Genomic DNA, 24,783 nt, shown 5'->3' on the forward strand with positions numbered 1-24,783 from the left:
GAGTGCTGTGTCCAGCTCTGGGCCTGCAGTACCAGAAAGACGCAGATTTACGGGAGCAAGTCCAGTGAAGGGCTGCTGAGATGATCAAGGGGCTGGAGCACCTCTTGTGAGAGAGCTGGGGCTGTTCACCCTGGAGGAGAAAAGGCTCAGAGGGATCTGAATGTGCATAAATATCTGTCAGGAGGGTGTCAAGAGGAAGGGGCCAGGTTCTTCTCAGCTGGGCCCAGTGACAGGACAAGAGGCAACGGGCACAAACTGAAATACAGGAGGTTCTGTCTGAACATAAAAGCACTTCTTCATTGGGAGGGCGATTGAGCACTGGAACAGGTTGCCCAGGGAGGTTGTGGAGTCTCCATCCTTGGAGATATGCAAACCCTGACTGGATAGGGTCTTAGGCAACTTGCACTAGGTGACCCTGCTTGAGCAGGGGTGGAGCTGGACCAGATGATCTCCAGATCTTCCAACTCCAATTATTTTGTGTGATTCTTTGACTCAATTAGAAATGAAGTAACCTAAAATGTGAAACTAAATTTAAATATTCAGCATGCTAGGGAAACTCTGAATCTTGTTTTTACAACTATTTCTTGTAATTCTTTTTCCCTCAAACTTTAGACTCTGCCCATTACTGCACAAAAGACCTATGCAGACAGTGAAACTGACTGCTTGCACGTGATACCAAAACAAAACACCGTGAAACATGCAAAACCACCTTAACCAGAAAGTTTTCCCTGGCCAGTCTCTCTTGCTGTAAACACCCTGCTGGAATGTGAAATCTAGTAGATGTGTTTTTCAAAAGTCAGGATGAAGGTAAGATGTTTATTTAGTCTAAACTCAAGTACTTCATCAGTGTGAAGCCTTCTATAAGAGAGCAAGTTATAAAATCACTGAAAAGAAAAGTTAGACCATGGACTCTACAGCTCTCACAAACACAGCATCCCTCTGTTAAAGCCATGGAGTTGGAGTTACTTACCTGAAGGGAATGATAAGACTGGATGGAAAGAAGAGTCCAGCTCTTGCACATAATGCAGTATTTTAGATGCCGTACCATCACTATCGCCCAAAGGTGAGCCTGCAGCCATATATGGTAACTGAGTTTTACATGTCAAGGAGGCATCTCTAGATGGCAAAGTCTGTGGGGATACACAGAGACAAAGGTTAACTTCTCCTTTACTTGCTTCCTCAAACAGGACCACAGAGGTCAGCACATTGGTGAGTGACACTCTTTGCTATGTGAATGGGAGAAGTATTCCTACAAATCTGAGCTCTAAATATGAGATAGTATACTTATCACAGACTATGGAGTACCATAAAAAGAATAATAAAAGAAAGAAATACCTTTTATTTAAGGCTAGGAAACAGTTCCCAGAGTTTCCAGGGCAGAACGTAACTGTTACCAAGCATTATTTTGTTACATGCCAAGACCAATGATCTTATAATTCCCAGGCCAGTGCAACAGGCATGGTGCAGATACACAAACAAAACTAACACAAGACTAAGTACAGGAGTCTTCTCTGCTCATCCCCCTTTGATGTCCTGAATTCCCTAGTGTCTCTATCTCTAGATAGTTTGAGCTTATAAATTTTAATGCAAGACACAACATTAAACATTTTGAGCACAACGTGTATCTACACAAAGCAGGAGGACAAAGTCCTTACCTTGCTGTAATTTAAATGTTAGATAGGCAATAGAAACAAAGAAAGATACAGAGCAGTAAATATAGAAGAGGGATGCAATAAGGATGGATTAATATGTAGTAAGAGGAATTGTAAGAGAGAGGATAACTGCAAAGAAAGACTAATTTAGCTGTTTGTTTGCAAGGCACATTAAAGTACGGGAAACACACTTTATGCTTATGATGAATTGTACCATAGCAGTAGGGGCAAAGTCCCACGAAAGTAAGGCAGAAAGCAGGGTGAAAATGGACAGAAACAAAAAGCAGAATGTGGGCAATATCATGCTGAGCTCTGACAGAAAGAACGAAAGAACTGAATGTGAAAGGATACAGGGCGGCAGTCAAGAGAAGCCAATGCAACAGAGCGAGCTAGAAAAAACACTGCAGGGAAACAGCGTCGCTTAAGCTACTTTCAGCCTTAGTGAATACTAACCGCAGTAGCCCCAAAGGTACTGATGTTCTTAAGGGCTTCCACCGCCATGTGCAAAAAAATGGCTTTTGCTACTTTGTCAAAGGCTGTGAAGCTCAAAGGCAGGAGGGGAGGAAGTGGGGACACTGGGGGGGGAGGGGGGGGGCACACCATGCTAAGTGCCAGGTTTATCACCTCCTGGAACAAGATTTCAACTTAAGAAACAGTACGAATGATTACAACAGCAGAATTCCTGATTCTCTTACGATTTTTATGGAGTGAAAGGAAAACACCTAGCAGCTGCCACAGCGGCAAGACGGTCCTTTGATCATCTCTACTTGTATTTTTAGTAATTCTACCTTCTGAATTCAAGATACCCCCTTAGCTGTTTCTTTCTGCTTGAAATATGCCTGGCTGTACTTGAACAATATCACTCATCTGCTAGTGATGCAGTGATTGCACCCACAACCTAACTGCCCCCTCCGCTTACTTATCAGTGCTTCTGTCAGTGGCATCAGTATTCATAACCTACACTGCACGTCAGAAAATACCCCATAAAAATGTTCTCTCTTCCCTTATTCTCAACCAAACAATTCCCTAAACTGGTATTTTATTGCAGGCTCTATTAAAATTATATACATTGCATGTTACGAAGCTGGAGCAGGGAAGAGACCCTGCTGTGCAGGGTTCATAGTTTTTTCAAAGGAAAACATTAAGAGTCCTAAATCCACCTTAATCCCCATGTATAGGTTTACAAAGAAGTACTTCCAACTTAACTTGGAAAGAGGTCTTTTCTACTCCAGGACTCCCTCAAATCAATGCTTTATTATTTCCTGTGACAGACATATGGGACTCTTCATCTCTAGGTTTAAACATCCATGAAGTGTTGGCAGAACTGTGACCTACGCTTAGAGACTAGAAAGATAAATTTGAAAGCAAATTTAATGCTTCCCATGCCATGGACCATTAAGCTAAAGCTTAAACAGCTTTTAGGTAGTTGCTTTACCTTCAGTACAGTAAGGGTTTGCTTTCCAAAACTGCAGAAAAGCATATTTCCCCTTGAGATTGCATTTCTTCTTCAGAGTCTGCTATTGAATCTGCTGCTGCATCTCTGTGCATGAAGAGTTTTGTGTTCCTGTTTTCGCGTGGGCATTTTTTTTTTAATAGAAATGAATCCACATTAAATAATAAATTTCGTTCTTCAAAAAAGAAAACCCAAACAGACTAGACTAACATTTACTGACATCCAAGCTTTTAGTTCTGGCTTGCTTTTTCTTCACTTTATTCCCAAACACATTTAGAATACAGCTTAAAGCTAAGCCTGCTCCAACACATGCATAATATGGTCAAATAACCTCCACAGTCTCAATCTATTTTAAAACAGTAATAAAATCCAATTGCCAACATTTATAAATACCAAATTCTTTTCCTCATGTTGTCTGTGATGGGAGTTACAAAATGCTATGCTTAAATTTGCACATTATTTTCTTGAACGCTCTGGCATCAACATCTAAATAATTATATCTTTCATTAAGTCAGTTCATCATTCAAGAGAAAATATGGACTTACACTGAAGCAAGAGCTATTTTATTTTAAATGCCTGTGAAGCTGCTAGAAATGAGCTAAACAATCTGGCATCATCTGGGCTCCGAGCTATTAGATCCGCTTTAAATTTCTGATGAGGTAGTTTTCCACTGGAAAACGCTGAATTAGTGAAGTCATGATATTTGTCAGGAATATCGATTTAATCAACTCTTGATGAAAAAAAAATTACTGAAGCACTTCTTTCTGGAATGAAAGCATGTTGCTCAAAGGAAGTGCTTCAACCTTACTGAAATAAAGCTGGAGAACTTGTTTATTGGAAAACTCCCCTCTGCCAGCTTCCGATTCAGCACGGAACAGAGTCTACAACCCAACCGGGCAAAACAACCCCGTAAAAACAAACATTTAGCCACAGCAATGGCAAGTTGTTTCAAGAAACTAAGTCATACTGATGTCTTTGGGGAGATTTGAGAGAGGCCTTTGAGAGAGGCCTCCACAGCAAGCCTGGCTACAGCAGCAACCCTGCCAAAGGCAAAAACAAGTATTAGCAAACTCTTATCGGGTTTTCCTCTGCTATACTATACCTTGCACATATCTCCTGAAACTTACTTCTTCCCCATTGAAATATCAAACCTCACACTTCCTGAGTTTAAGTAGATATGAAGAATAGTATTACACTAAATACGTTCTATCATGGAAAAGAAAATAAACGGTATTTAAGAGAAAATCAACAGTGTACAACCTTTACATTAAAGTAAAAGCAGAGCCCTGTTTTAAACTTCGTAAGAAACTTCCAATAGTATGATGGATTTTAATCTTCTTGCAATTTTTCCTTCAGCACCGTTTTATCGGGTCACAGAAAATATAGTGAGCAATTTACGTTGATATTCAAAACACATTCTTGCACTTGTCTGTGACAAATTGATGCCTTAGTTGAAGCCCAATTAGCTCATGTCTCTCTTCCAGAAGGACCAGAAAGCTCAACAGTATCAGCAACCACTCTTTGCACTGTGAAAACAGCTTGCTTCTCTGAAGCAAACACTTACGCTGAGGTGTAACAACCCAACAGGGCGCCACAGTTCAATTACACCAGTATGTACGAACCCAGTAGGTTAATTAAGTTAGCGCAAATACACTCCACTGAATACCTGTCATGTCTGCTTCTGATTACTTTTATAAACTTGAAAAAGGCAAGGTAAAAGCATCTGTTCTCCCCCCAACCAAACACACACACTCAGCAGTTTACAGCAGTATCAAAGGGGAGGTTTCCCCTTCAGTGTAAGGGCAAATGAGCAGAAAATTAAGTGCAGAGACTTAACCGCGGGATCTGAGAGAACCGCAGCATGGATGGCTCTGCTGCAGAAGGGGATCGGTGTCATAAAAGGATCAGTAACTTCTACCCTCCTCTTTGAGCACCAAACACATTGCTAATTTTTTATCCTCTAAAAGCAACATGTACACCTGCACCCACACAGCTCAAACAGAACACCAAGTTACTGGCTTGCTGCTGTGCTTTAGCTTTAGAAATTGCCTTAACAGCCAACCCACTTCCCAGCCTCCCTCTTCTGCACCTAATCGTCTGCTCCAAGGAGAGGTGCATCGCTCTGAAAGAGCACACGGTTAAATGAAATGTTTGTATTTCATAGGCTAAACCTCTGGTGTTCCCTGAACTACGTACACAGCCTCAGCGCGGAGCGCAGGGAACATGCCACCCACGGGTAGGGACAGGCTACGCTGAAAGCCCCGAAGATTATCTCCTGTCAACATGCACAGGGGGAAGGGTGCCAAAGCACCTAAAGCATCCCTACCTGGCACGGTGCCTGACAGATGATGCCAAAGATACAGACTACACCACGCAGCCTCCCACCAGGTGAAGTTTCCATAGATGTCAAAGGCCCTGATCCTTCCCATGCCCTTACTGCGGTCTCTAAGTGGGAACTGAGAGGAACAACCTGCTCAGCATCCAGCTTGCCTCAAACTCAAATTTTGGTCGGTGTCATAAAAGGATCAGTAACTTCCACCCTTCTCAGAGGCGATCTACCTTGTACAAAAGTTTAGCTTCTTAGTTCTGTTTTAAGCCACCGAGAGATAGATTTCCACCTGCTCTGGGAGATGCGTGCTGTATTAAACATCCCAACACAAAGACTTTTTGTTCAACTCACAAATCGACTGGAAATCAAAGTTAGTGTTTAATCTTTGACCAGTTCAACAAACCAAAAGGAGGAAGACTTTCTAACCCACTCAGACATGTTTTGTAAAAATGCCAGGTAGAAATGAAGGTAGATATCATCAGTACAACACTACAAAAATACCATGATAAGCCAATGCTACAGGACTGTAGAAAGCACACCTCAGGCTCATCACTCTGCAAAAAACCAAACTCACTTTTCAGGGACTGACTATTTTGCCATGAACTTCTACACAGGCTGGACTCAGTTCCACTGGCAATATTACAGCTTGTGAGACCAGACGTTCCCCTTTCCCTGCTCCCCAGCAGACAACAGGCTCGTCACACATTCGGCATTACCACAGCAGGATGCATGGCAATTCTTTTTGGCTTTTCAGAATAGGTGTTTTTACTAACAAAAGACTTATTCAAAAAAAAAAAAAAAAGAGAACAACAAATCAATAAACTTGCAGTGTTAAAACAGTAATTTTATCAACTATTACCTTCACTTATAACATGGTAAACCACACCCAAAGGAATCGCCTCCCCAGCCCGGAGACCGACCAGGTTCACAGATACCTGGTCACAAGGTACCAGCCACTCTCACTGCAGCACGATGCATCCTCTTCTTGAAACCAGCCTGCAGGAGACTGGGCAACACAGCAACACTCCTCATATTCACTGCTTTTTAGAAGGCAGCTATGCCAAGAAGCCATGCAGAAGCAGGTGGTGGATGGCACTATCTAGGGTTAACAAGGAGGGGGATGAAAAAAAGCAAACTTTGTTCGGTGCAACTAAAGGGAAATGGCTGCTTCACTACGTGAAAGGCTAAACTCACCCGTATCTCCTCAGATACAAATGAGCTACAACATGGACAATACAGTAGACGAAATGAGATTATTTTCTAGGAAGCAGGCTCTAAAAGAGCCTGCAAACAGTTTCTATAAACACTGCCTAACAAAGTGTTTCACCTGGCAGAAAACGGGGTGCAACTTCCCCAGTATGTACAGTATTCTGAGTAATTTCATGTCTGTACACATACTTCTTTATAAATTAAAACTGAGGAAAACTGGAAAACTCAACTCACTGGAAATGAGGGCAAGGGCACTCATTTCCTGCAATTTTTGGTGCTAACTATGCATCACTTGCAGGTAACAGACATTCAGCAAACATAAGGGCTCTGCTATGCTGAGTATAATACAAATTATGTAAAATATACTTTTCCCTAAGAAAACGAAAACCAAAAGATGTGGTCCTTGCTCTCAGAATCCCCTATGTATTTATCACAGAACATCTAAAAAAATATATCACCAGCTCTAAGCATGCATTAAGAAAGTAGTGGGGTATACACTCAAAAAAAATGAATCACAGAACTGGCACAGGAATTAAAGTAAGAAACCTCAAACCTAGAATTTAATTACAGTAGCTTGGAGAAAAAAAATACAAATTTCCAAAAACCAAAGGAAAGCAGATCTTACACTCTCACTTAACTGTATCAGTTGGAATTCTATGAGAAAAAAATACGCTGATACTCAACTGCAGGAACAAGCAACATTATCCCCACTGTTTGCTTGTGGTATCTAAAATGTGAGCTTTTGCACCTCTGTGCCGAGCTCTCAGGGTGCTGGCACAGCTCCAAATTTGAATTCCAGCCTTCTGCACATGCCCCAGGTCACACAACCACGTTTTCCTCCAGCAGGTGGAGATGCAGAATGCAATCAGAGTTTTCAGATGAAAAAAAAAAAAAAAAAACCTCACTGTGCTCCACAGTTTTGCAAAGAAAAGGGTAGGACCAAATGTGAGAGTGTTCAGACCTCACTTCTCTACTATTGTTTACAGTTGTTTATAGCTGTCTAACATTTTAATACGTTAAAGCACTACCTAGCCCCTAACATCACTCAGTGAAGCAAGACTGACCAAAAGAAGTGAAACTAATGTCTTCAGTTACGATGCTGTATAAGAAACTAACACAACGTATTGGCAAAACAAATTGTGTTGCTAAAAAAAAGGAAAAAAAAGGAAAAAAGATCTGCCATAAACCACATAAGGTAAAATACTAGCAAAGAAATCATCAGGACACACCAGCCAAGCAGAGACCCCTCTCAGCCCAAGTAGTAACAACTCCATATCTGTTGGCTGCTTTTAAGCAAACCCAACAAGTTTAGAGATCTCAAAGACAACTGGTTCCTTCATTTCAGGCAACAATAGCTAGAGGTAGAGATACTTAAGTTCTCACTGTAGAAAAAAGTATTTGCAGGAGCTCGCAGGCATTAGACACTGGAGTATCTGCAGTGGGAAGAGTTGTAGTAAATGCAAGAAATGCAGGGAAGACTGGAGCTCATGCCTTTCTGGATGCTCAAGTTCTCAGACCAATCTGCTACTCACATGATTATCTCGTTTTAATGTTTTGATATTCTTTGCTCTTAGCGTTAGAACTAAATCACATGCATTTTACAGGAGGAGACAACGACCCAGAGACTTTCTGACTGGCCACCTGCAGCAGTGCAGGTGAGAAACAGCTCCAACGTTTCGAACGAAGCACTCCTGGGCTTCCAGCCCTGCCTGCAAGCACGCGTTTCCCCACCAGCGTGTGCCTGCAATTCACTCACTCGTATTAGTCTGCACTGAGTTTTTAATATTCATTCAAAAATCATGCTGAACAAATGTGCAATCATGTCCCCTGTTCTGCAACACAGATTGCGATCCCAAGGCTCGCTCTGCTTGTGGACTGACTCACGATCAAGAAACGTCCTAAGCTCTCACCAAGCTATTTAGATAATGAAAGAAGAAAGATACAAAACAGGTCCCACAGCCAAGAGATGACTCATGGCCCAGCTGTGGTACTTAAGTCATTTTGAACTAGGAGGCAAGAAGATCTGGCCCCAAAGGATGTTTCATGCTGCTGAGGACCCTGCCTGGTGACAGTTAAGGCAAACACCCTGCATCCTGTTTTATTTATCCCCACTGCAGGCTAGATATTGCGTGGATCTAGCAGGTCTTCTAGAGTTTCAGGACAGTTTGAGGGATTCATTTATTTTTGCAACTGCCTTTTGCATGAGTTCTGTGTTTTCTTTTAGATGCTACTCTGTGTAAGCATTATTTCATTACAGGAGTATGTGAAGTCTTCAGGAAAAAAAACATAGCAAAGCAGAGGACAATACAGGACATCTCTCAAGAGGCGCTGGGAGGCTACTACGTCACCCAGTACTCGAACTTCTGACAGTCTTGTAAATGTATGCAGCATGGCAGCAGATAGCAGAAAACGTGGCTCTCTTCCCAGTGACCTTATGAACTGACAGATGGGATAGCAGCTCACAGTTTCATACTTTCCTTTTCCTAACATGATAGGGGGGTTAAAAAAAAAGGAAAAAGAAAAACAGCTTCCCAAAAGAATCTGAAGGGATGTGAAAGACAAAATTCTGAGCACGATTACACAAACAACAGGTACATATGCTCGTCCTTTCTCCCAAAATAACAAATTGTTCCAAGTTAGCCTAGCACTTCTTAGTCTCCTTAAACATGGGAATTCTGCATTTCAATGTAATTCTCTAGCCAGAACTCTTCAGCCATCATTTGCTCAATCTACTCTGCAGAGGGACATCACCCACAGCATTGCTGCACACCCTCTTGCCATAGGTTTGCACCAGCCAGCCAGTGTCTGAAGGAGTGACCATGTGAGGACACAGGTGCAAGAGCTGAAGTGCTCAGAAGGTTCAGTCTTCTCCTTGGACCTCGGCAAGCTGGTCCCTCTTACCTCCCATCTGCTTGCTTCAAACCAATTTCCTCAAGGATATGGGAGTCCTTGCAAAGTATTGTACCAAGAACTACATACATATCTTATACTAGCAGAAATATGGGAGCAGCACTTGCTAGAGACAGCACAGTTACATTACCTTATGAATCCAACTACTTTCCATCCTGCTAAGAAGAAACTCCGTTTTTCCATGTAAGACTAGAGGAAACGTGCTGGACTATCTACTGGGAGCAAAAATGCATCTTCAAAGAAAAACAGTTATTGACCCCAGAGGCCATTCCCCATTTTGCAATTCTGTCCTTCCAAATCTGCCTGACGTGGCAATCAGCCTGGGCTGATAGCCAGAACTCTTCCATTACAAGCCGACCAATCACATTCAGCAGCTGGGTAACCAAGCATAGCACATGCAGGACCGCAGAAGTGACAAGGCCTGTTAGGCTACTAAATGAGTAAGGTATCTTGCACGAAAAAAAAAATATATACCTATAATGGCTCTTAATTCAAGGACTTGATATGCATTTAAGTTAGGTTATCAGAACATGCCAAAAGTGTCCAGCCTAACTGCATCACTTCCCCAAAGGATCCTCGTTCTCCTGTTTTTAACGAACATTGCGTAAGAACCTTTGTTCACTGCTTTACCTTAACTTTGAAAACTTTAATTGAATTTGGCGCTGGCAAGAAGTTTGAAGTTGACAGCTTGATTGCTTCCACCACCTCTTCTTTTCCGCAGGAATACGAGCAGAATCAGCAGCAAGAGAGACAGTTCTTTTCAGGGCCCTTCGGTTAACTGCCCCACAGGGAGGATGTTACAAAGCAGAGCACAACCACAGGTCTCTGTGCCAAGAGCTCCACTTAGCACAAACTGATAATTACAATGCATCTCGGTGCATGCATTTCCATAGCCTATTGCTGGTGTTGGGGTTATTCGATCTTCAAACATCTCAAAGATGCTAAGATCCAGAGGCAATAAACAGAACGCTAAGCAAGAGGTACAAATTAACGCATCCATCTTTGGATCCGTAAGGTCTGTTATTAAAACTTAACAATTGTAAAACTGAGTTTTAGGTTTTTGGAAAGCAAGGTAGACATTCCAAAACTACTAGATTCTGGATCACAGCACTGCAGGAGGAGTATCTAGAAACTTTATCTATGCTCTGGAATTCCAGAATTTTAGGCTGGAATTCCTTTACCTGGAGAAAATCTTCAGCTTCCATTCAACCTATGTAAGCAACTAGGCTCCTCTCAAAGTATGAGAATGTCTTAGTGTTTTTGTGCATGGAGGGTGGGAGGGAGGATATGGAGGCAGCAGTGTCATTTTTAAATCGAAGGCAGCAAGAAGGTATGTTCATTAAGCTCCAGGAGGCCTCTTCGATGCAGCGCTCCCCACAAGGGATTTTTAACCACACTGTCTTTGGATATCTCCGCACTTTCAGCACAGAGCCACCGGAGGTAGCTTAGTGTAAGTAATCCAGTGCTGGACATGCCCAGAGCACCAGCCAGGCACACAGTTGCACCTGCTCCAGTATTTGAAGCCTTAACTCAGAACTTCCAAATGCACGTTTTGATTCTTGTCTAGGTAAACCACTGAGCATGCAAAGCAGCTCACTCAAAGATAAAGATGTAAATTCTACCTTGTACTCCCATGGCTGGGCTGCACAAATTAAAGAAGATGAAAAGCCTGAAGCGTCTAGGAGCAAGAGCTCCCAAACGCTAACCACTGCCTGCCTCGAGCAACCCCCTTGGGAGGCTGCCAAACTACTAGAAGTCTTTAAGCTCTACTGCCAGGAAGCTGGGAAGTCAAGCTAATAAGAAACAGACAATAAAATCTCTTCAATAAAAAGTCGAGCACTCTGCTGCACATTACTGCAGAGGTTGCTGAACGAGCACACTCACACAGAACCGCCTTTTGGATCCCCAGATCCATGGTGCACCTAGGAAATCCTGGACACTAGCAGAGAAGATATGGAGATTTCCATCAGTCTAAACCTCTAGAAAGTATCTGCTACTTTAAAGGCGAACATCTAACCATTCTGTACGTTAATTCTAAAATGAAATTTTAAAATCTCTCTGTTCCTATGTAACGCAACAAGTAGGAATCCACTACTGCCTTAAAATGAACCACCTGCTCGTGAACAATGTTTCTTAAGCTTTCTCTGAAACGCTATCAGGAGTGCTGTTGCACTCCCTATATATATCTTATATTCAGCCACCTCAAACTAAATAGAAAAGCAGAAAAATAGCATCATGGGTGCAATTAAAAGACAAAGTTAAAATAATTTAAAATATATGTATTACCAAGTAGTAAGAGAGCAGAAAGTAATTCTGCAAAAGCGTCACTGACTTTCAACTCCTATACGTCCGCTATAGCATTAGAATGGAAAATCCTAGTAGTTTGTATCGTTGTGACACAAAAGCACCTATACTACACCACAATTTCTAAGAGGCAAAGTAAGATCAAGGATTTAAAACTATTTGAGATTAACACTGCTGTAAACAATGAGTTCACCCTGTCTTTGCTCACAGATTACTGTTGCTTTACACGCAACAGTTAAATTCATTCTCTGCGCTTAAGAACAACACACTATAAATATCAGATGTGAACAGATATGCCCTGTATTACACATCAGAATGTTTTCTTCCACTTTAAAATATTAATTCCTTTGTAATGCATAAAATTTTAGAGTTTTAAAGCATTCATCAAATGCCATGAAAAAGGCAATGTACCTAATCAGGAATGGCAAAAACAGAAACAAGATTAAGATACTGCAGTTTAATTTCCAAGAAAATAACGTGCCACCAGCTGTGTAAACTCTCTTGCAGTTAAAACAAATATCCTAAAAAAAAAGTAGGCCACAGATTTACGTTGTAGCATGTTTCCTCAGCAGTCAAGCCTCCAAGGAAAGCTCTCAAGATGTCTCTTGGAAGGTTATGGAAAAAAAAAAAAAACTCTTTAAAGATAGTCATGCAACAAATTGATCTGATGAGCAGGATTCTGAGCAATCTTTAATTTTTATGTTCAACTCATTAACTCTGAGCTCCTGCTGACACAGCTGGTACTCCTGCCACATACACTACACGCTCCCTGAACGTAACAAATAACCAGCTCAGCGTGCTCCATTCTCCTGCCATACCAGACAGACACACACAGGCTTTAACAGCTGGACTATCTGGTTTTGCCTCCTCAAGAGCAAGGCGAGGGCTCACCTGCTGACTCCAGTAACACGTCCCAGGCATTCTGTAGAGCTTCCTCTTCTGGAAGCTATGAAGTGGCCTTGTTCGGGCAGATGTGCTCACACTGGTCACAGACAGCGATCTTAGTCTTGTCCGCTCTCTTCTTCTTTTCTTGATGTGTTGATGATCAAGCAACCAGCTACTCGAAGAGGATACTTCTCTGCTGTCTGAAGCTCTGCAATGTCATAATTAACAGGGGAAGGAAATCCAAAAAGTTAAACGTGCTAGACATGCACAGACCCATGTTTCAAGCACTGATTAGTGCTAGCCATCTAATTCTAGAGAATTTTACAAACACTAAAATATTTTAGCACACTGTTTCAAGAAATCATGCAGGTGCTCTGTTCTTTGTTTAGTTCTATGTTATGTCACAAAAGAAAGTTTATCTGTGCAAGAGCATCATGCCAAACTGAGCATGCTTCTCAGCCTGTGTATTGACATATTGCAACCCAAAAAGTGGCAAGATCAAGTAGGAGAGGATGCATTTCCCTCAACTTTCATTTTCAGTGATTTGCTACTCTTAAAATAGTTATTGTTATTGGTAATTCACTATGTTTTCATTCCTTTCTATTTTGTTGCCTTCTTTTCTCCAATGGAGCTAAAGCCCAGCCTAAGGAGGCTCTTGCAGAGGATGGTCAGTTGACTCTGTCTGTCTGCCTTTAAGAGCTGGCAGCTGCTCGCACCCACATGATTTGGGAGAACACAAGCTCAGTTCCAAACAGAGTGACACTGTCTTACCTAAACATGTGCAAAGCCAAATTCTATCATTCAGCCTCAGTCATACCTGAATTTCCCCGAGTTTACCACCTTAAAATCCCCTTACCTATCATACCATCATCCCCTCACCACCTTAGCCACATGCACACTTCTTGAAACTACATCTTTACTAATACAAAAAAAAGTTACCTGCCAAAAAGGAGCCAAGAGCAGTTAAAAAAAAAAAATCAGAGAGTATGCACATAATAGCTTGAATCACTCTTGCCAAACAACAGACTGTCTGCTCATCAGAACAATGTGCACTGCAAGATAAGAATTCAAAACATCCTCCATTTGGGTGGGAATGACTCAATGGGAAGAACGCACTCCACTTTCATAGTTCTCCTGACTTTTATGTTGTTGCTGTAGCAACATCTGCCTGCAAAGCTAAAGGCTTGCTGCAAAAAGCCCTCAAGTGTGCATCTATTTGTACAGTACTGAAGACCCTGACTGCAACATTGAATTGCCTGAGAATTGGAGGTATATAAGGTATTCGTTGGCTCATAACAGGTAATCTACCTGCATAAACTGTTATTTTCTCTCACGGATTTTATCTAGTAAGTCACAGGTTGATTACATCACTTAGTAGAGTTATGTAATGAAACATCAAAAATAATTTATTACAATGTCATTTATCAATCTTTTTTGACAAACAGAAGCAATTGTTATAAAAGCATGATTAAACACCACCGCATGCTGCGCTGGTGGGGTAATAAAGTTTCATGGGCAAGAATCTGAGGTATCCTTTTGGCACATCAGAAATACTCAACAAATGAAGCAGACCCAATGAGAAAAAAGGTGCTAATGAAAGGAAGAATGGTAATAACGATTTAAAGAAACCTTAGTATGTATCAAGAATGGCCAAAAATTCTGAAGCGTGACATTCTTTTTGCTAATATCAAATTTTTAAGGTTTGGGAAAGAAACAGAGTTTTTAAAGCCTATGCAAAAGTTTCTCCAAATACTTTCTCTGAATCTCCAAAACATTTTCTTTGCAATTATCTGGATGTCACACAGTATGAAGTCCAACTTCTGGACATCCACACACTTCCTTCTTATATGACAGACAACCTGGACAGGTAAACTAACACAAAAGTCACCTTCTCATCCTGGCTCCATTTCTGCAATTCCTGACTTTGTTCAGATGGTCTGCTGAATTCTTGGGCAATTTCCCTGTCATCTTTGCCAGTTGCTCTGTTTGATCTCCTACGCCTTAGGGTAAGGCCCAGCTCTATCTTCAGATGGAGCAGAGATCTTGGCTCTAGGGAGCTCCAGTATACAGCAGCACGGCTTTCCTACCACTTGTGCATGCGGGCTTCCCAGGCAAGGTTGGCCTTTCCAGCACAGCAGCCTAGCTAAAGAGCAGACACTTTGCTCACAGATTCACATATGCTGGAGAAGCCACAGGACAGGCTCTACTTGTACTGAAGTAGAGAAATTTCTAAGTCCTCTCTCCTGATAAGAAAAGTTATCACCAGCTTGAAGAGCTGCTTCTGTATTTACCTTCATACAACGCATCTGTCTGATCTTGTCTGCATCAGCTGAATCTGGATCCCAAGAAGAACTACATAGAAAAGGAATCTACTAATGAAATGGCGATTCAAAGTCACCCACGTTTAATCAGCCAGAAACCATAGGTGCACCACCAATTCCACAGGGAATAATACACAATTAACAGACTATACTGCAACTCCAGGACTGCCAACCTCAAAGCTTCTCACGCTTAGACCCACTTTAACCGTGGACTACCGAATCTTTCATAGAAAAAACCCACAAATAATTTCAACAATTTACCCAAGTAAAAATAGCTATCATTCTTTTTCCTCTTCAAAATCCAAAAATCACATTACTTTCCATTTTATTTTGACCCACTTTCTCAAGTACATAATACAGTCAGAGAACATCCTGGAAAAGTGAGAGGAGAAGGAGCCAAAGAATTAACTCCAATATACCACAGTCTGAATTAATTACACCCAAATTGAAACAAAGCAGAAAAACAAACAAACAACAGACAGACAGACAAAGACATCAGAAGAATCTAAATACATTAAAGGAAACAAAAACTAGAAGGAGACTGAAGTTCCCTGCAGGATTGCCATGATAACCATGCTATACTCTGTTCAACTACCACCTTTAAAAAAGAGTACTTACTTGTACACTGCAAAACACTTCACAAGAGGTGAAAATTACTTCTGTATAGCTTGAAAAATCAAAACCAAATAGTTTTCTGATTTTCAAGATGACATACAGAAAGATCGCAGTTCCTCAGATTCCCTTCCAACACCTAACTCACCATCTCCAGTTCAGAGCTACTGCACTGAGAAAAATCTTCCAAGTCCTCCCATTCTTCTTTGGCTATCAGTAGAAGACAACCAGTTTTAGAGACAGCACTACCTGAGCAAACAATTCTGTTGCTTACGACATGGAAAGAGAACTGGTTTTAGACAGTTTCTTGTAAACACCCAATGGAAAGTATCATCCCAAGACTCAGCTGAATCTTCTGTTTTTTCCCTACCTTATTTGTAAATAATTGATACACCAGGAACATAAATAATACAGGACAGGACCCTCTTCATCCTTAAATTTAGGGCACAGCCCCTCAATCGCTTTGGAACAGACGGCAGTTACGGAAGCTGTCCACCCAAGCTGCTCAGTATAATCTCTTTGCGGGAAGCTACTGCTTCTGCAGCAAAGCTGCTGCAACAGCCTGTGTGGCCACTCCGAGCCCTTCTTGGTGCCGGGGGCCAGGGAATTATGTTCTGCTGCAGACACTGCAGTAAACCGCCTAGCCGTAGCAGACAGTGAGCCCTCTCTTCATCCACCTGATCTTAATCAAGACCTATGAATAACTCAGCAACCCCTCCACCCCCCAAATCACATTAACAGTATCTCAGGAGAAACAGCCTACGTGCCTAGGTCTTTTATAAGACAGGATGGTAGTCAATTATTTTAGTGTTGTTTTGAGACTAACGCTGATTACTGTCTGTGCTGTATTTTAAAATCTTTGCATAAAAGATATTACTATTAAAAACGTGGAAGAGTACTAAGAAATATTTTTCTACCGTATTCTCAAGCTGATACACACACAAGGTCATCACACAATCAGTAAGGTTGGAAGGGACCTCTGGAGATCATCTAGTCCCATTCAAACCCAAACATTTCCTGGTGCTGGTTCCCCTGAGTGATACTATCTTCCGGGTAAATAAATCCATTCAAAACAAAAGACCAAAAATGGAAAGATACTCTCTCAAAAATCCCCGAAAAAGTAGCTGACAAAGATAAATCTTGCTTCATATTGGAGATGTGCTTAAAATTAACAAAGCTGGCACACCAATACTGACCCACGTTGAGGCATGGGTGACACTGTGTACATACTCATCTAATAAAGACTAGTTTGTCACTTTTCCAGAAATAAAGTTGTACTCGTGATGGCAGGTTATCTTAAGTTTTAAATAATCTAAAGTACTGTTATTTGATATTTTCCTTCACTACTTCACCAATACATTCATCATACCAGTATTCAAATGCAGTTGCAGTAACTGTTTAATTTTATGACGTCTTTAGGAATAAAATCAAAAACTACTATGTTGAGCCTTACAAGCAACACTTTTACTTCTCTTGAAGTTTCCAGGAAACAGCTCTCTCTTTGTAACTTACTACTGTAAGGTTTGTCGGTTTGATCTATGTATTACCAGAAGTCGGTCTCAAACAAAATGCCACCATACTATGACCCACCTGAAGGAGATGCCATTGACCAGCTGTCTGTGTCTACAAGTTTTGGAGGAGAGAGGAGAAGAAGCTGGAGACAGATTGAGTGGAGCAATTAGGCTACTGATGATTTCACTCAGCTGTGCACTCTGAAAGATAAAAAGTTTTTTTTTTTTTTTTTTTTTTTTTTTTTTTTTTTTTTTTTAACCTAGACTGAACAGCTCCAAAGTTCTGAGGTTTTGTTCTAGTTCTTTCTACTTGGGGTCTCAGACTTGTACATCATGGAATAAGCATACTTAGTTTCTGCTTGCAATTATTTAAGAACAACATATTTCTTCTTTCACAGTTACGTACAACTATACAAAAACAAAAAACAAACAAAAGAAAAAGTGCTGAACTACCAGCCAAAGACATATTTTAGACATTTGGGTAAGTAGCATACAAAATACATTAGTGATTTTTGTATTTGAACAGAAGATTTTAAAAAAGGCAGAAGAAACCAGAACATTTTTACAGCTGATGTTAAAACAGCTGCAGCTCAGAGCTGTTAATTGGCTTTTCAGAGATCATTTCGAAAGCAAAAATATCTGCTGTCTCCTTATTGTACACTTTGCTGCCTCAAAGTAATTTTCTAGTTAAAAGAATCCTCTTTATTGCTTACTGTAATTGATAAAGGTGGTTTTATAAAAGCCAGTAAATACAGGAGGACCACTCTAACTGCAGACACAATGGCCAAAAATCTTCGCATGTTCTCAAAAATGACAGTGAAAACTCTCCCTAACACCATCCTCCTCCTCTAAAACACTGACTTTTAGAATTGCCTCAAGGCAAACACAGCTCATCTGTTAAGAATTACTCCTTATAAAGCAATGAATTGTGGACTAACTCCAGATAACACTTCACATTGCTTTCGTTTTAAATGTTAAAACTTAATGGTTAGTCTGACAATATATGGAGCCACTAGCTTACTCAGAGGAAACTGTCAGCTGCATACTGAACATGAATGAAATGTACCTCAAATAGCATACACATTTTTAAAACGTTTAAATTATTTTATAGGATTATCAACTAAGATCTGAGATTATTTTAAACAATAGTTAACAAAGGTTACCCAATAAGTAGTTCAGTTTACATTTTCAGGCAATAACATTTACACAGAAAGTGGCAGAAAAAAAATATTTTCCTTTTTATTACTAGTCACGTCTTTTCTGTTAATGTTTAAGTGATGCAGTCGGGTAAAAATTTCATGTCTGAATAAAATATTCAGGGATGGATATCAAAGCACAGAAATATCAAGTCAATTACAAAAGGTCTGAAAAAAAGCAAACAAGATGCTAGTAAAATATTTAGCAGATTCATTAACAAGTCCGAACAGCGTTCAATTTGTAAGGAGCAAAGCTTCTCTCAAACAAATGTAAAAGCATCAGAACAACAGCAGATGTCCAAAATGCAAGGAAAAACACATGTTTTTTAAGAAACATTCTACAGCTTTGGAAAGGACTTTAAAACAGAATGAAGAAAAAAAACAAAAACAACCTCTTCCCCCCTGCAAGGCTTAGTCACTCTGTACTCTTTATCGATTCTTTTTTTTTTTTCCCTAATGAATTTTATTTTAAGAAAAACTTTTATCTAACACAGGAGTCAAGAATTGTGGAACAATGAACGATGGACATACTTTGGCTTATGGCATTGCTATTTCCAACAGTGAACAAGAAGAAACCCAGACTTTCTCCTTTGGCGTCAAGGTTGAATTACAGAAGTGATTGTTAAAAATCAAATCAACTCCCCAAACTTTTGGTGGTGTAAAGGGCAGAAAAACTGATGTAATTAGTGAGATGCTTTAAATGAAGATCACCTTTGTTCCTAAGTCACTTTCAGATAACCAAAGTTCTTGGAAATCTGCTTATAACTACGTAGATACTATCAAAGAAGAAAAAGGAAACAGGAACAGGTATACTACCTGACGCTACTTTTACCTTATTTTAAGAATGTGTGTGTGACCAAGATGAAAGAGCGCAGTAGAAGATGCAGGTATGTTTAGCAGCACTATGTATAGCAGCAGGGTACTGCACTAACGTATCTTACCAGCTTTGTTAGGGTTGCTTTACACTAACTATATAAATTCCTTCTGAAAACAAGTTTTCTGCATCTCCTTCAGTAACGTGATCCTACTAAGTTTTTATACGCACTTTCTAGCAAAAGACAACTCTGCCACAGTCGACATTGTATTTCCTGGAATTAACCTTGGACAGGACTGTTTAGCACACCACAAAGCCAAACGCTGCTAGAGCTACGCCTACGCTGGGTGAGAGCAGACGTGGCAGTCCAGAGCTGCTAACAGCAGTGCTCCACTGATGCTTGAAAAGGCCAGATCACCAATTATGTTTTATGGGTTTTTTGTTTGTTTTTAACTGTAACATAGCTCCATCTTCTACTGCACTCTTTCATCTTACACAAGTATTCCCTGACACAATCTGTGGCAACACTACACTGAACATAACTATAAAGGAGAGGTGGTTTTGTGGAGACCTATTAAAAGCAGCTATGTGGCCACTTTGATATAATCGAAGTAGCAATCTGAAACACCTGAAACAAAAGGTTAATTTGTAAACCTGGTGACGAATGTACATATTTAAGTCCTGCAGTTCACCAGCTCCCACTCTCAGGTGCGTGAAGTATCTTTCTCTCTGTAAGAAATTACCAGGGAACCTGCCTATTTTTGAAATAGATCACTTGGCTCTGCTGGATCTTCTGTTCTCCTTTTACTTTACCTGTTTTTCTATGTTTCGTAAAAGCAGGGTAGGACTGCTGGGTGACATTTCAAAATCATGCTCCGGCAAAGAATCCTGTCTCTCAATGGCAGCTTGCGAATTCCCTGTGGCGTTTAATAAAGCTTCTTGGTCTGTCAATTGTATTTGCTTCTTCAAAATGTCTTTTGGAAATGGGAATTCTTCTAAGATCACCATCCCCTAGACAACAGCAATTGAACACAGTTGGTTGATGACAGATTAACCCTCCTAAATCATTTTTAAGCAGCAGTCAACCCTGGCACATCCCCCTTAAAGCCCTCCCAGCAACTCTTTGGAGCTCTTAATCTAGATTTTAAATACACTTAGCACCTAAAACATAGAAATACTAGCAGTTTTTATTAATGAAAAGCTGCATCATTCATGTTATTCCTTATAATAACAATCACACTACAGTTTTATACCACTGCTTAAACATCCATGCCAAAATTCAAATCAGAAATTTATACTTATTAGAGCAACAACATGATCGTTTGCCTGCTGATTTAAGAAGGTTTTTTTTTCCTGTAAGAAACAACCACCTTCTGATTTGAAGTTTGTTACAGTCTTTGCAGCCAAAAAGTTTCTCTGGGGCATTTTAAGATGTTCTATTTTTCTTATTCCCAACCCCAACCTAAATGAAACATTGAGGCTGTTATTCTTTATATAACAGAGATGGATACAATTCCAAAAAGGTCTTTTACAATTTAGTCATTTATTTATTTATTTTTTTTTAACGTGAGCACTTTTAGTTTCCTACTCATAGAGGCATCCATTCTATCAATCTCACTGTTTTTCAAGACCATTTGCACAAAAGTGGTATCAGTCAAGATCCATCACCTACAGTACAAGTCTCCTAAAGAGATAAATATAGGCTTTCACGGTAGGGAAATAACAAGAGTTTCAGAAACAGAAATAGAAAGAGTACCTTCATTGTGTTTTCCACAAGACAGATTACAAAAATAACAATGTCAAAATACATTCCTACGTAACATCTCAGTTATTCTGAAGTAAGTAAAATAATAAGCAAAAGGAACTTTGAAACAGTAAAAAATGGGTCCTCAGATGGTCCCATTATTTTGTCACTATCTTGAGCATGTAACTTCAATACTCAGAAAACGCTATCACACTTTTATTCTGAAAAGGGAAAAGATGTATTTGTTTTGAAGCACTGACTGTTACTCAAATATTAAGCAGTATTGAAAGAATGGGATCATTCCACTACACTGTCTCAGATTCTTCTTTCTAGTCAGAATATTCTATGAAAAAGTGAGGGAAGATTGTCATTGTGCGAGTTCAAGCAATCCCTGTATTATTCCTTTTAGGAAGACAGACTTCATCTATATTGTGGGAAATTAAGGCTACTGTAGTTCTACTCATATCCTGACTCCTGGCTTAGCAGCAACTTGCTCTAGAACAAGAAAGCAATTTGCTTCCAAAGAGAAGACCAGGAGAAAATACGTAATTGATCTGTTCTTCTTGTGCCTCTCACTTATTCCCGTTTGTATACAAAGTCAAAGCTGACAATCAAGATACCTTCTTGAAAACAAAGCTAGGTGCTTCAGTGCTCAAAAGGCCCACAGAGATTCTGGATTTCCATCAGGTCAACACCAGATTTTTTTTACATCCATTATCAGGTAGTAGCCTACCATCTGTGCTTTTCATTTACAGCTGATGAAAACGAATCCAGCCAGTATCACTCTATAATCTGTAGACCACAGCAGTTACAAGGCAGGCATTACATTCGAGGATATTCAAGCACAGCTCTTATTTTAATGCAAGGTTTTAATAGGAAAGCAAGCTAGCTCAAAAGCTAGCTCAATAGCTTTAGATTATAAGACAGTAAAAATATCACAGTCCATGATTACTAGAAGAAGAAAAAGATCCTGAACAGCCTAAAACACAAATTCTGAAGTCAGAAAACTAGGAAGACAAACAGGAAAAGTAGTCAAATGGGGGAGACCTACCCCTTCCCCTCTACTTAAGTTTTATTTTTTAATTTGCAGAATTCTGGTGAAAAGTATAGAAAGAAAGGATGGAAAGAAAGGATTGATCTGAAACTATAGTCACACAATTCACACCATAAAGAGAGAGCAGTAGCAGGCAAAAAAGCAAAGAAAAAGAGTAAAGGATAACTGACTCTCTAGGAACTGAAAGTTATATTGGTTGCAATCAGTAGGTTTTGGCAACAAACTTTTTTTAAATTTTAAATGTAATTTTGTTTGGTAGACAGATATCTATCTACCTACCTACCAAAAAACTAAAATAAATATACGTACACAAATAATTTTTTCTTTTTTTCTTTTTTTAAAAAAAGAAAAGCAGAATCACTCTCAAAGATCCAGACTTGCCACTTCTGGGTCCACACGAATGGAGAAGACACTGTAAAAGGACAGAAAACTGTCCACAAGTTAGAGGCGTGGCATTTTGCTTGAAGTCATTGTAAACTGGCTATGAATCACTTTTTTTTCCCCCACTTATAACACAAGAAAAACACTTTGAAATCATTGAACACAGCATACAAATTCTAATGATATTGTGTAACTACTTTGCTGCCCCTAAATGAAAACAAAGAGCTCTTCTATCGGCCTGCCTGTCCTGTGTCCTTCTGAAGCTGCTGTCTTGGTACACTGCAAACACATATACCTCCTGCCCCCCATGAAGAAGAAGAAAGAAAAACCACACAGCCAACAAAAATACATGTCTATCTTCTCTAAGGGACACAATGCCAAATATTGAACCCCACAGCTAGTAAAAGGGGCATGAAGTTTGCAAAAAGGAATGTCACTAAAGATCTCCACCAGGAAGATGACTAGGCTCCAAGCCAATATACCACTTAATGTGAAGAAAATGCATGACTAAAAACACTCTTTCTCTCATTTCTCTGCTGTCGATTTTTGCCTGTTCTCCAGCTCATGAGACCTATGTCGTTTAAAGTCTGATAGCTTTCGGTTGTAACAAAGTTTGCATACTTGGCATGTAGGACAATAGTAAGATACAGACATTCTCTCCCCTCCCCAAAATATGAAACCTGTGACCATTTCTATGGACGAGGCAGAATAGATTCTCAAACAAAGCTTTTCAATTTGTTTTTGAAGGAAAACTTAATTGGGAAAACTTTGTGAACAGGGCAGAAACAAAGCTGGATACGAAAAGAGAAGGGCCTTAAGGGTAAAAAGAAGAAAGAATAATTTTTTATGCTGTCAAAGGAAATGCTCACTACAGCAATTTTCCTCTCCATTTTTCCTCCCTCCAAGTCTCAGGTTCAGCCAGATAAGGTCCGAAGCATCTGCCACCTCCTTTTAATTTGTGCTCATCTGGCTCTAACATAAGACAAGCCAACCTACATGATGCTCAAAAATGATGAGTCAAAGAGCGCTCCCCTAAGACCTCTTCCTATTACATCCACCAGAAATACCACCAGTTTTGGCTTCTTACACACGAGAATGACCTGGACAGCCCATTAAACTGATAGAAAGATAGATTATTAATGTTTTAGGAATGCGACTTACCACTGTCTAGCCAGTTCGTTTTTAAAAAAATAGTACATGAGTTACACACATTGGAATTTCAGTAATAATTAATCCTTGAACTGTTCAAAGCACTATACAAACATTAACTTACTAATCCTCAGAATAAACATTCACTTAAATAACAAAAAAAAAATTCCCAAATCCTGTAACACAAAAAAGGATAACTAACCACCCTCTCCTGAAAAACAAATCTTGCCTTTTCTACAGGGGGAGTAACTAGCACAGTAAGTGAAATGCCTTGTCCCAGGTCCATGAAAAGTCATTAACAGAGTCATAGTCAGGGACAGGAACGTAAAGAGTTCCTGGCTCCCAATCCTGTACTGATGCCTCTAGATTACAATACTTCTTTTTAGCCCTTGATGCCTTTCTCATTAACCTTTGTAATAGTATGCAATAGTATGCTTGGATACCACAGCTCTGGGGGAAAACAAACAACAAGCAGGAGGAAGGAAAAAAAAATTACAAGAGACACTGTCAAAAGATTATCCAAAGAACCCATCTATGGGCTTACAGACAATACCTTGGTGGCACGTATCTGCCTGTGAAGGTCAGTTAGTTGTTGGATTTTGTATTCTAGTTCTGAAATCTGGGCTTGAAGCCACGTCCAACGGCAGCCAACTCTAGCTCTGTCTGCAAGCCACTTCCATTCAGAAGTATAGCTGCTGTGAAGACAAAATGCGGGTTAGTCCAAAAATAAAGATAACCACATTTGCACAAAAACATTTTTGACAGCTGCTCTGCCTCATGTTGCAAGCATCTCAGTTACTTTCAGAAGGTATCTGATTATACACAGCCAGTTTCACATCAGCTTATTTCTGTAACTACAGAACTTGCCCAAACCAGTACGATCAGAGTTCGCTGGCTATTCACAGCTCAGCTAGTTTTTCTGTTATGTGCTGTAAAACCAGGCACCGGAGAAATGACCAAACTCTATCAGTTAATGCAGATCACAGATGTGTAAAGAATTCCAGTAACTCCGCAAGCAAGAATGAAAATCCTCTTATGCTGTACTTCCTCCCACAAGCTTCCAGGAATATCATTAGCTAACAACTGCCATCTAGTAAGACGGGATAGAGCGATGACCAGCTACCCAAAAAACTCTGACATAGTTTAGCTTTCTTTTATTCTACTTATTTTTGAAGCTTAACTGGGTAAGTATAGTTTTGGTAGGTCAAAATAATGCCTCTTATTGCTGTTTACAAAGAGCTGTATTTACCAATACAAAA

The 24,783-nt window shown here is 40.0% G+C and overlaps 1 protein-coding gene across 5 annotated transcripts in view; it reads right to left on the bottom strand.

The window, feature by feature from the left end:
• KANSL1L (KAT8 regulatory NSL complex subunit 1 like) overlaps nucleotides 1-24,783 on the bottom strand; it is a 60,974-nt gene that overhangs the window by 15,638 nt on the left and 20,553 nt on the right. For 4 of the 5 annotated variants that reach the window (XR_009958837.1, XM_062579286.1, XM_062579284.1 and 1 more), the window contains exons 3-7: nucleotides 24,078-24,219; nucleotides 20,010-20,207; nucleotides 17,266-17,387; nucleotides 12,749-12,950; nucleotides 971-1,130 (exon numbers count right to left, since the gene is read on the bottom strand). Coding sequence is in view for 4 of the 5 variants with exons in the window: in XM_062579286.1 (XP_062435270.1) it covers nucleotides 971-1,130; nucleotides 12,749-12,950; nucleotides 17,266-17,387; nucleotides 20,010-20,207; nucleotides 24,078-24,219 (824 nt within the window). In the remaining variant the exon portion in view is untranslated. The remainder of the gene's footprint in view (nucleotides 1-970; nucleotides 1,131-12,748; nucleotides 12,951-17,265; nucleotides 17,388-20,009; nucleotides 20,208-24,077; nucleotides 24,220-24,783) is intronic. The other variant, XM_062579285.1, reaches the window with a different exon arrangement.

Source organism: Rhea pennata, chromosome 6, assembly GCF_028389875.1.
Source record: "Rhea pennata isolate bPtePen1 chromosome 6, bPtePen1.pri, whole genome shotgun sequence".
Taxonomy (NCBI): Eukaryota; Metazoa; Chordata; class Aves; order Rheiformes; family Rheidae; genus Rhea; species Rhea pennata.